Here is a 20,000-nt window from a genome sequence, read left to right on the forward strand (position 1 = left end):
CTCTCCCCTCACTGCCGCCGGCTGCCACCACATCTCTCGAGGTTTCCAATGGTATAACGGGGACAAGATGATGTGCGAAGTGATGCCGACCATTAACGAGGATAACCGACGGGGCTCCCAGTACGGTTCGGACGACGCCAACTTCGAGCAGCTCATGGTCAACATGCTGAACGAGCGCGAACGGCTGTTAGAGAGCCTGCACGAGACCCAGGAGACTCTGGCCGGTGCCCAGCTGCGCCTTCGGGAGCTCGGACACGAGAAAGAGTCCCTGCAGCGACAGCTCAGCATCGCCTTGCCGCAGGTATGAGAACCTCCCCCTTCACGTCTTGAGGGTATGGGGGGGGGGGGGGGGGGGGGGGGGGGGGGGGGAAGGGCGGGGGGGTGGGGGAAGGGTGGTGGGGGGAGGGATGGGTGGAGGGGGCATAGGTTGGCAAAGGGGGGTCATGGGTAAGACCTTCCGAACCTCTCAATAGGCTCCCCCATCCAGACTATGGTACACAGCCACCTCCCGATGGGCTCCACGGAACCACAAGCCCTTGCAAAGACCGGCCCGACTCCCCGACAATCCTGGAGGGCCTAGGAGATGTTTACCCTCTCGGTGGAGCCTGTCAGGCCGGGGGCGGGGGTGCAGACTGCGGGCCCTCCCCAGCCCGTACCAGCCTTATCCCGCCGGGGGTGGAAGCCGGGACACCGGGAATCCTGGAATCAGACCCTGGCCGTCATTTTTAAAGGTCTGGAGCCTCCCCAACTCCAGGGAAATCCAGCCCTCTGTATCTGTTATCGTGATAGAAGACAAGAGAAAACTCCCTGAAAATAGTGGGGTGGGGGCCAAGGGTCTGAAGTGAATCACTATTGAACAACTGAATGAAAATGCAAACATTTTTAATGATTATTTTTCGCTATATGTAAGAACAATGTATCTTGAAAAATTTGGTACAATTTTCAGACGACCTGAAAACTACTTGGAACCCGTTCCGGATTTTAGTGGGGCCTTTAGGCTCTGGGGATCCCTGGTTGAAAATCAATGGCCGAGTGAGAGTGCGGGACTTAAAGCAATTGTAATAACTGGATAAACTGATGGGAGTAAAAGTTGGCAAATCCCTGGAGCTGATGGTCTACATCCTAGTGTTAGAAGCGTAGAACCATAGAAAAGTTACAGCACAGAAGGAGGCCATTCAGCCCATCTTGTCCATGCCAGCCCGAGGACACCCAGGTGCCCTTTCTAATCCCACCTTCCTGCACCCGGCCCATAGCCCTGCAGCTTACAGCACTTAAGGTGCAGATCCAGGTACTTTTTAAAAGAGTTTAGAGTTTCTGCCTCTACCACCAACTTGGGCAGCGAATTCCAGATACCCACTACCCTCTGTGTAAAAAAGTTCTTACTCATGTCCCCCCTACACCTTCTGCCACTTATCTTGAATCTGTGTCCCCTGGTTTTAGAATTCTCCACCAAAGGAAACAATTTTATCCTGTCCACTCTACCTATTCCCCTCATAATTTTGTACACCTCAATCAAGTCACCTCTCAGCCTTCTTTGTTTCAGGGAAAATAACCCCAACCTATCCGATCTTTCCTCGTAGCGACACTTTTCTAACTCTGGCAACATTCTTGTAAACCTCCTCTGTTTTAAGAGGTATCCACAGAAGTAGTGTAATCGTTGGTTTTGATCTTCCAGAATTCCCCAGAGGTTTTAGAATGGTCCTGGGGTTTGGAAAGTAGAAAATTGTAAGCCCATTATTCAGGAGAGAAGTGGGGAGAGAAACCAATGCTCATACCAGCTCAGTGGAATGATGGGCAAGTTAGCCTGACCTCAGTCCGAGGGAAAAAGCTAGAATCTAATATTAGAAGCATAGAAAAATCATAATATGTTTGGGAAGAGTCAGCAGTGATTAATGGAAGGGAAATAGCGTTTGACAAAGTTTTAACTAGCAGGCTAGATAAGGGGAACCAGTAGATGTGGTGTATCTGGATTTTCAAAAAGTACTTGGTACATTGCCAAACAAGAGGGTTCAAGGAATTGGAGTAATGTATCAGTATGGGCTGAAGATTGGTTAATGGACTGAAAGCAGCGAGTTAGAATAAACCGGTCATTTTCAGGATGGGGTTGACAGGCTGTAAGCAGTGGAGTGCCTGGAGGATCACTCCCTCTGCTATTTACAGTCTATTTCAATTGTTCAGATGAGGTGACCGAGTGTAATGTATCCAAGCTGGGCTGAGGTTACTAAGTCAGGTGCGATAGAAAGCTGTGTGGAGGATGCAATAAGGCTGCAAAACGGTAAGGCCGGTTAATATGAGTGGGCAGGAATGTTACAGATTGAATGTAACGTGGAGTTATTCACCGAGGAAGGCAAAATAGCACAGCAGAACATTTTCTAAAAGGAGAGAGACTGGGAAATGACATTTAGAGGGACCTGTGTGTCTCCTTTTTATAAGAATCGCCAAAAATTAAACTGCAGGTGCAGCAAGCAATTAGCAAAGCAAATGGATGTAATACTATAATCACGTTGCAATAAAGGCTAAGAGTCAAGAAGTTTTACTGCCATTATGTAAGACTTTGCTGAGACAACACCTTGGCCAGTATTTTATGGCCCCTCCCACCCAGCGGGATATACAGTCCCGCTGAACTGAAAGGGAGGTTTAAATGCTCACCACACCTGCCATGGGGAACACAATGTGTCGTAGCGGGGCAGTGATGTCCTGGTCCAGGAGCACTGTGCACACTGGTCCAGGAGCACTGTGCACACTGGTCCAGGAGCACTGTGGCTGAAGGAAGGATAGACTGCAGCTGCTCTAGAGGAAGCTCAACCAAGGTTCACTAGAATGACCCCTAGGATGATGGGATTGTCCTGTGAGGAAAGACTGGGTGGACTAGGAGTTTATGAAAATGAGAAGTGAAACTCACTGCAGCATGTAGAATTGGCTGGGTAGATGCCCGGAGGGCTGGGTAGATGCCCGGAGGGTGGCACAGTATCAGATAAGGGGTTAGCCATTCAGGACAGAGGCAGAAAGAAGTTTTCTTTCACTCAAAGGCTGGAGCCTGTTTTGGAACTCTCCACTGCAGAGATATATCAAGACCGAGATTGGTAGGTTCCTGGACGCAGAGGGAAGTGGGGAAGACGGTTATGTTGAGTAACAACGTTGGAGTGATGAAAATTAGAGACACACAAGAGGCCAGAATGGGAGGAGTGCAGAAACCCTGGAGGGCTGTGGGGCCAGAGGAGGTGACAGAGGCAGGGAGAGGGGCGAAGTTGAAGAGATTAGTCTTTGATCAGCTCAGCAGATGGGCAAGGGGAATGGCAGATGGTCTTGAATGTAGGTAGCTGTAAGGCTCTGCAATATTGAAACAGGAAACGTGAGGTAGTACGTGTTTGTTTAGCTGTGACATCTTGATCAGGTTGTCATCTGGATTGTCATGGGGACTGTGTGGCCTTGCAATAAACTCGGAGGTCGGGAAAAGAAGAGGAAGCACATTACAGTTTTGTTTTCCCAGATAACCTTTCTCCTTTATTTTCTCTCTCCCTTCTTCCCCCCCCCCCCACTCCGCCTCCTGAGCACCTTCCGCAAGCTGCCTGTCAAAAGCAGCAACCGTCCTGATGAATGGCTTCCAGCCAAGCCAGCATCAGTAGCCAGCCGCACCCCGGGTTTCTCTCTGACCTCTCACTCCGTCATGTTCTTTTTGACCCCAGGCTGGCCATGTTAGTGGAGACCCCCGGAAGCAAGGGCGATCAAGTTCCCTGACGCGGCACCCATAAACTGCCCAGATCTCTCGAGAATGGTCTTGTCGTATCCACGGCCAAGAGGCCTGGCCTCAAGTGTGGTCTTGAGTTTCAGCCCCAGCTCATCTCCCCCAATCGCGGTGCAGGAGTCACAAAACCTGAGCAGAATTTCCTCACTGGATTTTTGTGAATGAGCATTATTTTAAGTTGTACGGGCGTCCGCTAGTAAAGTGTGAGCAAGGCTCAGAGATAGAAACTCATGGGTTCGAGTGGCACTCCGAGACTGACCCTTGAGTTCAGTACTATGAGATGAGATGTTAAGCCAAGTCTGCCTGTTCAGGTAGACATAAAGGTTCCACTACATTATTTGAAGAAGAGCAGGGGATTTCTCCAGGTGTTCAAACCGATATTTATCTCTTAAGCCAACATCACTGAAACAACAACTTGCATTTAGTGCAGTAAAACGTTTCAATGTGTTGTGGGAGCATTATCAAGTATGATTTGACACCAGACCACAGAAGGAGATACTCTGCCAGGGGCCAAAGAGGTAGATTTTAATGAGTGTCTTAAAGGAGAAGAGAGAGGTTGAGCTTGGGGCCTAAGCAGCTGAAGGCACAGCCATCGGTGATGGAGCAAGTAATCCACGGGAGATCAGAGATGGAGGAGTGCTGAGGTCTCGGAGGCTGGAGGAGGTTACAGAGATGAGCAGGGGTGACATCATGAAGGGATCGGAAAGCAAGAAGGAGAATATTAAAATTAAGATGTTTCTTGACGGGGAGCTGATTGTAGGTCAGCGAGCACAGATGTAATAGGGAAGGGGACTTGGTGTGAGTTTGAAGAAAGGCAGCAGACTTTTGGATGAGTTCAAATTTATGGATTAACCGATTAACTGGCTGTTCATCTGTTTATGGGATCTTGCTATGTGTAGATTGGGTGTCACGTTGACCAAATACCAACACCGACTGCGCTTCAAAAGTAGTTCATTTTGGGAAACCCTGAGGTTTCTAAATGAGTGATATAAATGCTTTCTTTCTTAAAATTGGAAAAGGTAACTGTGTGGTTATTGGATGCCTGTTGAAGTTACTCAGTGTTGAAACACTTATCAACATCCCTATCAAGAATGGTGTTCTTCTCAACATAGCTCAAGGGCATTTTAATTAAATGCCAAAACTAGTTATTTCAATCCTATGTTTTATGTATGAACTCCTCGACTCTGAAGAGGCTTCTTTTGTTGGTGGAGTTTAGATCTTGGTGGTTGTATTCTTTCCTGGTTATTCTTGCTATCCAACTTGCCCCTTGTAAATAATACAATGTATAAAAGGGAGAGAGAAAGAAGTCTTTAAAAAGAGCAGAATCAGAATTTATCATTAAAGTTGCCCACTTTGTAAATGTATGATAAGTGGCACGTTGTACAAAGCATCAGTTGTTAGCCGGGCATGTTATAGAATCATAGCAGCACAGAAGGAAGTCATTTGATGCATTGTGTCTGTGCCAGCTCTCTGTAAGAGCTATTCAGCTTGTCCCAGTCCCTACCCTTTCCCTATAAGGTGCAAATTTTCTCTCTTCAGATGCTTATCCAATTCCCTTTTGAAAGCCCAGACTGAATCTGTATCCACCATCTTCTTGGACAATTTATTTCAGATTCTAATTATTTGCTGCATTTTTAAAAAAAAGATTTTCCTGGTTCTTTTGCTAAGCGTCTTAAATTGGCGTTCTCTGGTTTTTGACCCTCATGACAATGGGAACAGTTCCTTCCTATCTACTCTGTCCAGACCCCACATGATTTAGAATGTGTCTATCAAATCTCCTCTCAACTTTCTCTAAGGAGAACAGTCCCAGCTTCTCCACGTAACTGAAGTCCCACATCTCTGGAACCATTCTCCTAAATCTTTTCTGCACTTTCTCTAAAGCCTTTACATCCTTCGTGAAGTGCAGTGCCCACAATACTCTAGTTGAGGCTGAACCAGTGTTTCATTCAGGTTTGTCATAACTTCCTCGCTTTGTGCTCTGCGCCCCTGTTTAAAAAGCTCAGGATCCTGTAAGCTCTTTAAACCCTTTTCTCAAATTGCCCCGTCACCTTCAACGATTTGTGCAGATGTACTCGTAGATCTCTCTCTCCTCCTGCACCCCCTTTAGGATTTGTTTCATGTTGCCTCCTCGTGCTTCCAGCCAGAATGCAGCACTTCTGCGTTAAACTTTATTCGCCACGCGAGGGCCCATTTTACCAGCCTGTCTATGCCCTCTCGAAGTCTATCACTATCCTCCTCACAGTGCACAATGCTTTCAGGTTTTGTCGTCAGCTGCAAACTTTGGAATTTTTCCTCTGTACGCCCAAGCGTAGGTCATTAATGTTGATCAAGAAAATCAGTGGTCCTGGTATTGACCCTTGGAGAACTCCAGTGTATAATCGGGCTGCTAACTGTGATGAAATGGAGGTTTCATCACATGACTCCCCCCCCGCCCCCCCAACCCCCACAGCGGTCCTGCCATTAGTTGGCCAACACACATTCATCCTCGTGATGCACAAGGACAAAAGCAAAAAGACTCATTACCCGGTTGGACTAGACGATGCTCGACTGTCAGCAAAACAGCCTCCTCCCGGCTTTTTCAATATTTTTGTACCTGGTAAAGAGAAATGTTGGAAGAAAGTGGGAAAACAAAAAGACACGGGGCGGAATTTTCCATTCTGGAGACCAAAGGGAGAATTTTTTTAGCTTGGTTGGAGGGTGGCCTATCCGACTGAGCGTAAAATGACCCCCGACGACCTCTGTCGAGCTTGCCGATGTTCTCGCGCACTCGTGCGATATTTCGGCCAGCGGGTTGTTCGGCAGTTCGCCCGCCGGCAACTAAAAGGCCTATCGAGGCCATCAGATAGGTAATTGGAACAAATCTTTCACTGCCTGTTCAACCTGAAGGGCCAGGCAAAAAGGCCAAGCGGCCTTTGCACTTTTTCGGAGACCTCGTCCACACCGGGCGGGCGAGGTTTCCAACCGCAAATACAAATACATTTTTAAAAAAAATTTTAACTTTTCATTCATGACATGTTTCGTGACATTTTTAAAAAATCTTTATGTTTGATTATTTTATACCTTCAGCTCCTTGAGGCAGCTCTGGGCCTCGGTGGTGGTGGGGGGGGCGGGTTAGTGGGGGTGGGGGGGGTGCTATTCCTGCGCGTACCCACACGTATGTGTGAAGTTGCACGTGTATAAACTGCTCCGGAGTGAAAAGCTACCATTCACCACTCGGCTCTCTTTCCCATCACTCAGCCAACTTTGTGTCCACACTGTCGCTTGTTAGAAATAAAGTTGTTGTTTAATGCTAAATGGAAAACTCTTTAACCCAGTGCCAAAGGAATGTTTTAGCTGGACTTTCTATACCTGTAAGGTTAAAAGAGGTACCGTGACTATAACGATATGTCCCTGGACTAGTAATCCTGAAGCCTGGATTAGTGATATGAGCTCAAATCCTGTCCCGGCAGTTAGTTAGTTTGTTAGTTAAATAAACCTGCAATCAAGTCAAAAAAAAGTTAGTATCGGTAACGGTGACCCAGATTGTCGTAAATGCCCAACTAATTCATTTAATGTATTTGAGGGAAGGGAAACCTACTGTCCTTACCCGGTCTGGCCTACACGTGACTCCAGACCCACAGCAATGTGGCTGACTCTTAACTGCCCCTCTGGAATGGCCACTCAGTCCAAGGACCAGCACCTCGAGGGCAATTAGGGATGGGCGATAAACGCCGGCTTTGCTGACATCACATGAAGGAATGAAAAAAGAAAAGATATTTGGAATCTTGGGGCATCCATTTTGCAAAGGAACATTGTCACATGACTCTGAACCCTCTGCAGTACAACAGTGACAATTCGGACCCTTGAAGAAAATGCGAATTGCATCTATATGTAATATAGATTGCATATTGCAATCTATAGGTAATGCTTTACGTGGCCTTAGGATCTCTGAGAGTCCCCCTGTAGCTAATGCATTATTCTTAAGGTGCAAAACCTATATCTACGCAGACAAACTCGATTTTCACCCAAACCTGCAAAGGAGAGGCGTGACAAGCGTAATCCATTTTACTGATACCTCAGCGTGGAATCTTCGCCTGGGAACCAGGGAGAGCCCCCGTGCTCCTCCTTTTCTTTTTCCAAACAGTTCCATGGGATCTTTTACGTTACCCTGAGAGGGCGGACAGATTCTAGCGCTGCACCTCCAACAGTGCAGCACTCCCCCCCCCCACAGGATGATCGCAGTGCAGCCATACAGGGGAGAAATGAGACAAAGAGAGGACACCGTCCAGCTCTTCCAGGGATCCACAAATTATGTGGATGTATGGAGGATATTTAGGGATGGCCAAACTACAGAAAATGTCTCTAAAATTAAGAAAGTCAAGTTAGGGTTGGAAGAAAGCTCCTTTCTTCCCTAATATAGAGCCATACCTGTTCGAAAGACTCCCAGCAGGAGCTGTTGATGTGAAAAGTTGCATTCTTGAGGAGAAGCATAATATCTAGTTAGGAAAGAAATTGAAGATTATTTTCTCCTGTTTTCTTTAGGCAGTCGACGCTGTACTTTGGAAGTTAAGATGAGGATGTGTGTCATAGGAAATTCTGAAAGTTGGTAGCAGTGAAGAGAACAATATGGAGCATAAGTCCTGTTCCACTGAATCTACGGAGATAACATCTGTGGAATCAGTTCAGGGTTAACTTAAAGCAGATTGGTTAGAGCGTAATGGTTCAAAGCTCTGGAACTCCTTACCTATACCGTGGGAGCACATTCACCCCATGAACCGCAGCAGTTCAAGAAGGCCCAATACCTTCTCAAGGGGCAACTAGGGATGGGCAATAAATACTGGCCTTGATAATGACTACTCTCGTATATTTCATTTGTAGGTATGTATGGAATGAGAAAAGACCCTGTCTAACCTGCTGTTTCCTTAGCATGTCTTGGACTTCACCCCATCTGTTTAGTCAACTGGGGAGAGGATTCTGCACAAATGCTCCCAGATCTCCAAAGGCAAACGAGCAGTTTCTTTTCCTCTTTTTTACCTGCAACACTTATCCATTTGCCTCTTTCTCGTGGGGTTAATCCCATCAAAAGTTCCTTTTGCTGGGTTTGTTCACTGCCTATAGAAATCTATTCCCTGATCTCTCGGTTTGGGATGAGACATCAAATTGAGGCCCTCTCTGCCCCTTCAGGTGGACATAAAAGATCCCATTGCACTGTGTTAGGGTGGGAGGGGTAGGGGGGCTGGCTCGATATTTATCCCTCAACCAACATCACAAAAATCGATGATCTGTTAATTATCACGTTGCTGGTTTGCAGGAGCTGGTTTTGCTCGAATTGGTCCTATGTTGCGCAAGTGACTACGCTCGAAAAGGTAAAAGTATTTTATTGGATGTAAAGTGCTTTGGGGTGCCCTGAGATAATGAAGGGTGCTATACAAATGCAAGGCCAAAATTTTTGGCTTGGCGGGCTTGAGCGTAAAATGACCAGTGACGACGTCGGGCGAGCGTCCAGACACCATCGCCCCCGCCCCCCCCCCCCCCCACACGCCCGTGCAGCATTTCAGTCGGCGGGCACGCGTGGGCGTTGGCAGTGTGCCCGCTGACAATTAAGCGGCCTGTCCAGGCCCCTAATCCAACGAATTGAGTACAATTTTTCGCTGCCCGTCCAGCCATTTGGTTGGCGGGTGAAAAGGCCAAGCGGCCTTTGCATTGTTGGCGAGACCTCCTCCGTGGGTGGGATGTCGGGGGGTCCGATCACGGGGGGGATGGTGGGGAGGGGGTGGTGGGTGGGATGGGGGTGCTTCCCGGTCGCTCCCAGGCCCACCCACTGCGCCAGCCCGACCAGGGCAAAATTCTGCCCCAAAAGCCTGGCTTTTCTTTCTGTCTTTAAAGGGTTAATAAATTATAACGGTGTTTGCCCCGACCACCGCTTTGTGTTAACTTTCCTGTCACAAGAACATTATCAGTGTTTCTCAGCACTCATTGTAAAGAACCTCAATCAGTTCTCCAATTAAAAAGTAGACTGAGCTCTGCGATACTTCCCCCTTGGAATTGGAACTATAATCCCCAGAATTATCTTTGCAACAAGCAGCATTCAGAGAAGCGTCGCACCACTGGCCCTTTTTAGAGAAGGGATGTTTGCACACAATCTTCCAAGCGTAACCTCGCCATTGATCTGTGCAAGATTGGACTGACTTGCTTCAACTTGTATCCAAAAACGCCCTCCCACTGTTTGACTGTTGCTGACAGCTTGTGGCACGTTTCACTCGCTCTCCAGTAAGCGCTACCCAGCCACCCCACTGGGAATGAACCAGGCCCCTCACCCTGCCACCAGTCAATTTCGAAACCGTTGTGCCTTCCGAATTATAGCTGGCAGCTGGGGGACCAATACACGAGGCTGCCTGGCACCCTGGATCCCCTTGTGTTGAGCAGCAGGATGCCGACGCCCAGTTGTGTTCATTTGGAGCCACGTTCTCGGAAGAGGAATTGTCGAGTTGATGATTGGCAATAACGTGCTGTTGACCTGCTGCGAAATTACCATCTTGCACATGAAGATGAATTTACTTACCCTTTCATGGGGTGCGAGTGTCGCTGGGAAGGCCAGCATTTGTTGCCCATCCCTAATTGCCCTTGAACTGAGTGGCTTGTTACACCATTTCACAGGGTGGTTAAGAGTCAACCACATTGCCTGTGGGTCTGGAGTCACATGTAGGCCAGACCGGGTAAGGACAGCAGATTTCCTTCCCTAAAGGGCATTAGTGAACCAGATGGGTTTTTACAACAATCTATAGTTTAAGGAGCGTCAGTATTACCGAGACTAGCTTTATATTTTCGGATTTATTAATTGAATTTAAATTCCGCCCACTGTTGCAATGGGAATTGAACCCGTGTCCCCAGAGCATCAGTCTGGGCCTCTGGATCACTAGCCCCGTGACGCTACCACTATCTCCCCCACAAAACCTGCAGTATCAGCATGGAACTAGGATGGCTGCCTGCTGCAGGATTAAGTTACAGATTTCGAGTGCCAGATTCGAATCCTCATCAGTTTCATTATCTCATGATAAGGGGGGTAAAACAATTAAGTCTATTTGCTCCTGAGCTAAGAGGTGAGAATATAAGCCAGGATGGTCGACGCATGTACCACTGCTCCATGTGGGGATGTGGACCTGGGTGGGGTGGTGGGGTGAGGGCAGTCAGGGTGGGCTGTGATATCTTCCAAAGCCGAATAGCCCTGCCGACGTGGGCTGAGTACGTGTGCATGGAGAATGGCTGGTGCCAATATGGAATTTTGCCCTGGCACCAGTTGACACCCAATGAGTGGCAGAGAGGGTGGATTGATGTGGATTTGAAATGACTGTTGGGAACAGATTGTCACCCAGCCTGGGAGCTATGATTATAGCAACAGTTCAGAGTGGCTTAATCTGGTGTTGGCTCTGCATGATGTGCGCTGACGGCAAGATGAAAGTTGGAGCGATCATGTCAATTGTGCCATGGGGCGTGTTGGAAAATGCAGCCCTCCTACATGTGAGGGCATTGACACTAAAAATCTTCCAATTACAGGATCGAGGGAAGAGCCGCGTTATTAGCAGAAGCAGGAAGGGACGCAAGGGAACATCGATTGGGCACAAAAGAGACATGTGCACAAACTCCAGGCCAGCACTCCTGGTGCAGCACTGTTGGAGATGCGTCTCCTCCGATGAGATGTTAAACCAAGGCCCCCCCCGTCTGCCCCTTCAGGTGGCCAAGAAAGGCCCCACGGTCACTATTTGGTGGAAAAGTAGGGGGGGGTTTTCCCCAGTGTTCTGGTTGATATTTATCCCTCCATCAACATCAGTAAAAACACAGATGATCCGGCCCTTACAAGTATTGCTGTGCGTGGGATCTTGCTGTGTGCAGATTGGCTGCCATGTTTCCTACACTGCAACAGTTGCCACACCTTGTAAAGCACCTGGTTGGTTGGAGAGCGTTTTGGGAGGTCCTGAGCTTGCGAAAGGTGCTACGTAAATGCAAGTCTTTGCTCTTGCGCAGAACCGGGCTCGTCTGTTTCCTGGAAATCTCTTTGTAGGTTCCAGTGAAAGTCCACGTAGCTATCGCCATGTAACCAGGACGTTGTTTCCATTCAGAAATCCCGGGGCCAGCCAACAGATCGTTGATAAAATCCCAAGTACAACACTGGAATCATTCGGGGAGTAGAGCCGTCAGTTCAAGGTTGGCAGAGAAATGTGGGTATGGATTGTAACGAAAAGCGAGTGGAGTGAGCTATCATGTTCAAATATTTAGGAAGGATGTGAGGGTCCTTGCGAGGCTGCAGAGGAGATTTACCAGAATGGTTCCAGGCATCGTGGAATTTAGCTACAAGGTTAGACTGGTGAAGCTGGGGCTGTTCTCCTTGGAGAACAGGAGATTGAGGGGAGATTCGATCGAGGCGTACGAGGTTATGCCAGGTTTAGATAAAGGTAGACAAAGGAAAAGCTGTTCCCATTATTTGATGGGACAAGGACTAGGAGACCTGGAGCTCCCGCCCTAACAGCGCTGTGGGTGTACCTACACCACATGGACTGCAGCGGCTCAAGAAGGCGGCTCACCACCACCTTCTGAAGGGCAATTAGGGATGGGCAATAAATGCTGGGCCTAGCCAGTGACACCCACACCCTATGAAAGAATTTTTAAAAAGTCACAAGTTTAAGGTTTTGGCCAAGAGATATGAGGGGGAGGAGGGGGGAATGTGAGGAAGAATGTGTTTTTTACACAGCGTGTGGTAATGACCAGGAACTTGCTGCCCACCGGGGGGGGGGGTGGAAGTGGAGACGACCAGTGACTTCAAAAGGAAATTTGATGGGCACCTGAAGGAACTTGCAGGGCTGCAGGGAAAGGGCGCGGGAATGGGACTGACTGGGTCAGAGAGCTGGAAAGGAGTTGATGGGCCGAATGGCCCTTTCCTGTGCTGTTATGACACTATCGGGCTGGTTACTGTTCACGGCCGATATAACAACTCACAATAGGGCCCCCATCCTCCGGGAGCCAGGTTCGCACCCAGCTCCCAGAGAGGTGGGAAATACTTGTTCTATCTGCAAGCGTCTCGAGTGTGAATTGGTTTCGGGCAGACCGAGAACCTGGGTTTTAGAAAGTGGGTACAGGGCCCAGAGCACAAAACTCTTCCTAAATTGTCCGCTAAGCTAGAAGCAACAGGAGAGCTGCAGGAGTGAAAGGAGATTTTTGTTCTGTGGTGAGACTGTATCCGGGAACAGAGGCCTGCTTTAGGATTGGTACCCGTTGACACTGGGTTTCGAGTGTCACGCTCCAGCCTCTATTCCCGTCACTGGATCCTAATCCTGATGGGTGAGTTTTTTTTTTGAAGGCAGCCAAAAATAATTGTATACTTTGCTCATGTAGGAAATGGCTCATGGCTGCCAGCAGAATCTGATCTGTCTCCCCCCCCACCCCCACCACCACAACCGCCCCACCCTTCCACCGACCCCCAACCCTCCTCCCCTCCCCCGTCAGCTCCCCATTGGCCAGTTTGCTGGTGGGGCTTGGGTTGGGTATTTAACCAGGGGGGGAGGGATGAGTGGGGACCCTGCCACCTTCTCACCTCCACCCCAATTAAATCTGCGGCGGGAAGGCCCATTGAACAGCCTTCCTGTCCCACCACCCGTCGATGCCCCTTTAATAAGCAACCTGCTGCCCCTGGTGTTATCCCAATGGCAGGTGGGGAGGGGGTTTCTCCAGTGCAGGGACCACGATGGGCAAATCCCGTTGTGTGTTTGCTTAAGGGCTCCCAGGAAGACCCAACTCCACTCAGTGACTGATTGAGGGATCGTGAAGGCTAGAGAAGGGCCGGGGGAGAGCCACTCTTCACCATTGCTGACAGTCCCCCTCCCCTGCAACCCCCCCACCCCCCAACACCCGACCCACACCCCCCACACCCGACCGCCCCTCCCACACCCGACCCACACCCCCACACCACTCTCACCCCCCCCCACCCACACCCGACTCCCCCACACATGACCCCTCACACCCGACCCCCCCACACCACCCCACACCCAAATCCCCCCACACCCCCACACCATCCCCCCCACACCTCCCCACACCCAACTCCCCCCACACCCCCACACCATCCCCCCCACACCCAACTCCCCCCACACCCCCACACCATCCCCCCCACACCCAACTCCCCCCACACCCCCACACCATCCCCCCCACACCCAACTCCCCCCACACCAACCCCCAACACCCCACCACCACCCCCAATCCTCCCCATTACCTCCACCCCCCCCAACACCAACACCCCCACCACCCCCAAACCCCCCCGACCACCTCCACCCCCACCACCTCCACCCCCCCACACCAACCCCCACCCGCCCCCCCCACACCACCCCACACCCAACTCCCCCCACACCCCCACACCATCCCCCCCACACCACCCCACACCCAACTCCCCCCACACCCCCACACCATCCCCCCCACACCACCCCACACCCAACTCCCCCCACACCCCCACACCATCCCCCCCACACCACCCCACACCCAACTCCCCCCACACCCCCACACCATCCCCCCCACACCACCCCACACCCAACTCCCCCCACACCCCCACACCATCCCCCCCACACCACCCCACACCCAACTCCCCCCACACCCCCACACCATCCCCCCCACACCCAACTCCCCCCACACCCCCACACCATCCCCCCCACACCACCCCACACCCAACTCCCCCCACACCCCCACACCATCCCCCCCACACCCAACTCCCCCCACACCCCCACACCATCCCCCCCACACCCAACTCCCCCACACCCCCACACCATCCCCCCCACACCACCCCACACCCAACTCCCCCCACACCCCCACACCATCCCCCCCACACCCAACTCCCCCCACACCCCCACACCATCCCCCCCACACCACCCCACACCCAACTCCCCCCACACCCCCACACCATCCCCCCCACACCACCCCACACCCAACTCCCCCCACACCCCCACACCATCCCCCCCACACCACCCCACACCCAACTCCCCCCACACCCCCACACCATCCCCCCCACACCACCCCACACCCAACTCCCCCCACACCCCCACACCATCCCCCCCACACCACCCCACACCCAACTCCCCCCACACCCCCACACCATCCCCCCCACACCACCCCACACCCAACTCCCCCCACACCCCCACACCATCCCCCCCACACCCAACTCCCCCCACACCCCCACACCATCCCCCCCACACCACCCCACACCCAACTCCCCCCACACCCCCACACCATCCCCCCCACACCCAACTCCCCCCACACCCCCACACCATCCCCCCCACACCCAACTCCCCCACACCCCCACACCATCCCCCCCACACCACCCCACACCCAACTCCCCCCACACCCCCCACACCATCCCCCCCACACCCAACTCCCCCCACACCCCCACACCATCCCCCCCACACCCAACTCCCCCCACACCCCCACACCATCCCCCCCACACCACCCCACACCCAACTCCCCACACACCCCCACACCATCCCCCCCACACCCAACTCCCCCCACACCCCCACACCATCCCCCCCACACCCCCACACCACCCCACACCCAACTCCCCCACACCCCCACACCATCCCCCCCACACCCCCACACCATCCCCCCCACACCCAACTCCCCCCACACCCCCACACCATCCCCCCCACACCACCCCACACCCAACTCCCCCCACACCCCCACACCATCCCCCCCACACCCAACTCCCCCCACACCCCCACACCATCCCCCCCACACCCCCCCACACCCAACTCCCCCCACACCCCCACACCATCCCCCCCACACCACCCCACACCCAACTCCCCCCACATCCCCACACCATCCCCCCCACACCACCCCACACCCAACTCCCCCCACACCCCCACACCATCCCCCCCACACCACCCCACACCCAACTCCCCCCACACCCCCACACCATCCCCCCCACACCCAACTCCCCCCACACCCCCACACCATCCCCCCCACACCACCCCACACCCAACTCCCCCCACACCCCCACACCATCCCCCCCACACCCAACTCCCCCCACATCCCCACACCATCCCCCCCACACCACCCCACACCCAACTCCCCCCACACCCCCACACCATCCCCCCCACACCACCCCACACCCAACTCCCCCCACACCAACCCCCAACACCCCACCACCACCCCCAATCCTCCCCATTACCTCCACCCCCCCCAACACCAACACCCCCACCACCCCCAAACCCCCCCGACCACCTCCACCCCCACCACCTCCACCCCCCCACACCAACCCCCACCCCCCCCGCCCACACCACCCTCACCCCCCTCCACCCACACCCGACCCCCCCCCACACCCCCACACCATCCCCCCCACACCACCCCACACCCAACTCCCCCACACCTGACCCCCCCCCACACCCCCACACCATCCCCCCCACACCACCCCACACCCAACTCCCCCCACACCCCCACACCATCCCCCCCACACCCAACTCCCCCCACACCCCCACACCATCCCCCCCACACCCAACTCTCCCCACACCCCCACACCATCCCCCCCACACCCAACTCCCCCACACCCCCACACCATCCCCCCCACACCCAACTCTCCCCACACCCCCACACCATCCCCCCCACACCCAACTCTCCCCACACCCCCACACCATCCCCCCCACACCCAACTCCCCCCACACCCCCACACCATCCCCCCCACACCCAACTCCCCCCACACCCCCACACCATCCCCCCCACACCACCCCCCCCACACCCAACTCCCCCACACCCCCACACCATCCCCCCCACACCCAACTCCCCCACACCCCCACACCATCCCCCCCACACCCAACTCCCCCCACACCCCCACACCATCCCCCCCACACCACCCCACACCCAACTCCCCCACACCCCCACACCATCCCCCCCACACCCAACTCCCCCACACCCCCACACCATCCCCCCCACACCCAACTCTCCCCACACCCCCACACCATCCCCCCCACACCCAACTCTCCCCACACCCCCACACCATCCCCCCCACACCCAACTCTCCCCACACCCCCACACCATCCCCCCCACACCCAACTCTCCCCACACCCCCACACCATCCCCCCCACACCCAACTCCCCCCACACCCCCACACCATCCCCCCCACACCCAACTCTCCCCACACCCCCACACCATCCCCCCCACACCCAACTCCCCCCACACCCCCACACCATCGCCCCCACACCCGACCCCCCCCACACCCCCACAAACTTCCCCCCCCCCCCCACTCCCACTGACTCCCGGAAACGCCGTCCCCTGGGTGTAAAGTCCCCCTTTGACGCTGACACACGGGAAAGGAGATGAAATTCCCGGAGAAGCGGATACAGGGCTCTCCTGACTCGCATCCACCTTGTTAAAGCGATCGTGCAAAGTCAGGATCCGCACAAGGCGCCTGAATCACAATGTGTTTTACTGCCCCCGCCCCCGCCCCCGCCCCCAAACATTTAATAAATTAACAATCCTTCCCAAAAGTTCTCAACTAATACGATCTTTCCGAACCTATCGTTTCTTATTTTTTGTTTGTTTTTTTTGGGTTGTTGCTACTTATGTTTCAGTGCGACCTCAGGTCTGCTCGGGCTTGGCCTAAATAGCCAAGTGGTTATGGTACTGGTCTTATAACCCCAAGATCAAGAGTTCAAATCTCACAATGGCAAATTATGAAATAATGTAATTTCATCTGAATAGAAACAGATGGAAATGTGTTTGTACTTGAAAGAGTTACAAGCTGTCCCAGTATATACCAATACAGCTCAGGTCTGCTCGGTCACGACCGTACAAAGCAATCAAGCGGGACTTGCGTGTCTGATGTGGGAGCTGGAGTGTGGTGTTGCTGCATTCGGCCACAAGCTCCCTCGGTACGGCAGGCGGGAACCGATTTTCGGTCTAAAGTGAGCGGCTTGCGCCAAGCGAGCCAGGAAGCCAGCCCCTGTGAAAGGCGAAGGGCGTTCACCAGACAGAGTCCCTGCTAGGGCCAGCTGATTCGGTGTCCTCCCCTGTGTGAGGGCAGTGAGCGTTAAAAGTGCCGCTCGTTTATTCTGGAATGAAGTCACCACGAGGCAGAGCTGTGTAACTCCGTCTGTGGCCGATTCCATTCCAGTTATACAAGCTCTTCGGTTTCCTTTTTAAGGACTGGGTATAGGGGGAGGCCATTCAGCCTCGTGGTGCTGTGTTACGGTTCGCCTGGAGTCTGGGTGGCGGTGGCATCATGCACTGTTAGCTGGAGCTATGGGTAGTGATGGTGGAGGCTCCAACGTTCTTTCCATCGCAAGGCTGACCAGGAATCTCTCCCACTCTTGCCGCCTGCCGTTGGCGTGTGTTTGCAGGTTAATAATCAACCTGTTTGGCCACGTGACAAACGCATCTTCCTTGACCATCAAGTCCTGGAGTGGGACTCCGAACCTAGAGCTCCTGGCTCAAAGGCAGGGACGCTACCCTCTGTTCTACAAGAACTCCATCTTAAATCTTGTACTACCATCCAGTTAGATCATGGCTGACCTCCATCGACCCGACTTAGTCCCCTCTCCCTCAACTAACAAAAATGTGTCGATCTCAAGTGTCGAAATCTTTGGGTGACCTCCATTCCCCCACACAACACACCCCACACTGGCTTCAACAACTCTTTTGGGAAGGTTCCATATTCCCACTTGTGTGAAGATGTGCTTCCTGACATTGTCCTGGCTCTAGTTCCACCCCCATCCCCCACTTATAACTTTATAGGAAGGACGTGATTGCACTGGAGGGGGTGCAGAGGAGATTCACCAGGATGTTGCCTGGGATGAAACATTTAAGTTATGAAGAGAGGTTGGATAGGCTTGGGTTGTTTTCGTTGGAGCAGAGAAGACTGAGGGGTGACCTGATCGAGGTGTACAAGATTATGAGGGGCATGGACAGGGTGGATAGGGAGCAGCTGCTCCCCTTAGTTGAAGGGTCAGTCACGAGGGGACATAAGTTCAAGGTGAGGGGCAGGAGGTTTAGGGGGGATGTGAGGAAAAACTTTTTTACCCAGAGGGTGGTGACAGTCTGGAATGCACTGCCTGGGAGGGTGGTGGAGGCGGGTTGCCCCACAGCCTTTAAAAAGTACCTGGGTGAGCACTTGGCACATCATAACATTCAAGGCTATGGGCCAAGTGCTGGTAAATGGGATTAGGTAGGTAGGTCAGGTGTTTCTCATGTGTCGGCGCAGACTCGATGGGCCGAAGGGCCTCGTCTGCAGTGTGTGATTCTGTGAAGAGATTCGCAGGCTGTGTTGTCCGGCAGATGACAAGATCGCCCTGGGTTCTGCCTGCGATTTGAAACGACTGGAGCCCCGGGCAGTGATTAGAATATGAGTTCCCCGAACGTGTATGACGATGGAGAGTGGACAGTGGGAGGCCTCGCAGGAGGAGAGGCCCATCGCCGCGCATCACCGGCCGAGACTGTTTCTTTACATCTTATTTTTTAAACAGGCAGAATCCTGGAGTTTAAAGTGAATGTCAATCCCTGTAGCAAGGAGGAATTTAGATGGATGTTTTAATTCTGTGCAATCGTCTCATCACTATGGAAACGTGTTTTTTTTTAAATTTACGCTGATATTTCTGAGCGTGAATGATTATATATCATGAATAATACATGGCTGGTGGGTGATTTCACTGCAGCAGGAGGGGATCTGAGCAGCGACTGTAGTGGGTGGATCAGGATTGGCACTGCAGCAATAATCTGCATTTATGTAACGCCTTTAAACACAGTAAACCATCTCCAAGCTGTTTCACAGAAGCACGATCGAACCAAATGGGAACTTAAAGACAAGTGGCCAAAAGCCAATGAGGTAGGCTTAAACAAGCATCTCTAAGGAGAGAGGCCGAGAGGCTTCACTAGGCAATTCCAGAACTTTGGGCCTAGGCAGCAGAAGGCACGGCCACCAGTGGTGGAGCGATGAAAGTGGTGCCAGAATTGGGGAAACCGAGATTGCAGAGCAGCAAGGTGAATAGCTCGGCGATATTCTCTGGTGTGTCATCACTTAACCCCTCACCGAGAGATAGAGTGTTGCTCCTTTTGGGTGCCCAGTTTTTCAAAATAGTAATAAAATTGATTTTAATTTATACTTCGCATTCCTTTTTTTTTGGGCATGAGGTATTCCCGCCTCTTGGTCTAACCTTCTCACCTGGGTGGTCGAGGTCATGACCTCTTTGTGGCTGGAATCTCTTGAGGTGAGCGAGCATTTCTCAGACGTTTTCAACAGCTTTTAATGCTGCCCCGCTTT

General features: G+C 52.6%; 1 protein-coding gene across 10 annotated transcripts in view; it reads left to right on the plus strand.

The window, feature by feature from the left end:
* The window catches only part of ppfia3 (PTPRF interacting protein alpha 3), a 241,101-nt gene that overhangs the window by 100,392 nt on the left and 120,709 nt on the right, over positions 1 to 20,000 (plus strand). For all 10 annotated transcript variants that reach the window (XM_041178004.1, XM_041177994.1, XM_041178001.1 and 7 more), the window contains exon 2: positions 1 to 301. This exon is cut by the window's left edge and continues 71 nt beyond it. In XM_041178004.1, coding sequence (XP_041033938.1) covers positions 68 to 301 — 234 coding nt within the window. In that variant the 5' untranslated portion in view covers positions 1 to 67. The remainder of the gene's footprint in view (positions 302 to 20,000) is intronic.

This window comes from Carcharodon carcharias, chromosome 31 (assembly GCF_017639515.1).
Source record: "Carcharodon carcharias isolate sCarCar2 chromosome 31, sCarCar2.pri, whole genome shotgun sequence".
In the NCBI taxonomy this organism is placed as follows: Eukaryota; Metazoa; Chordata; class Chondrichthyes; order Lamniformes; family Lamnidae; genus Carcharodon; species Carcharodon carcharias.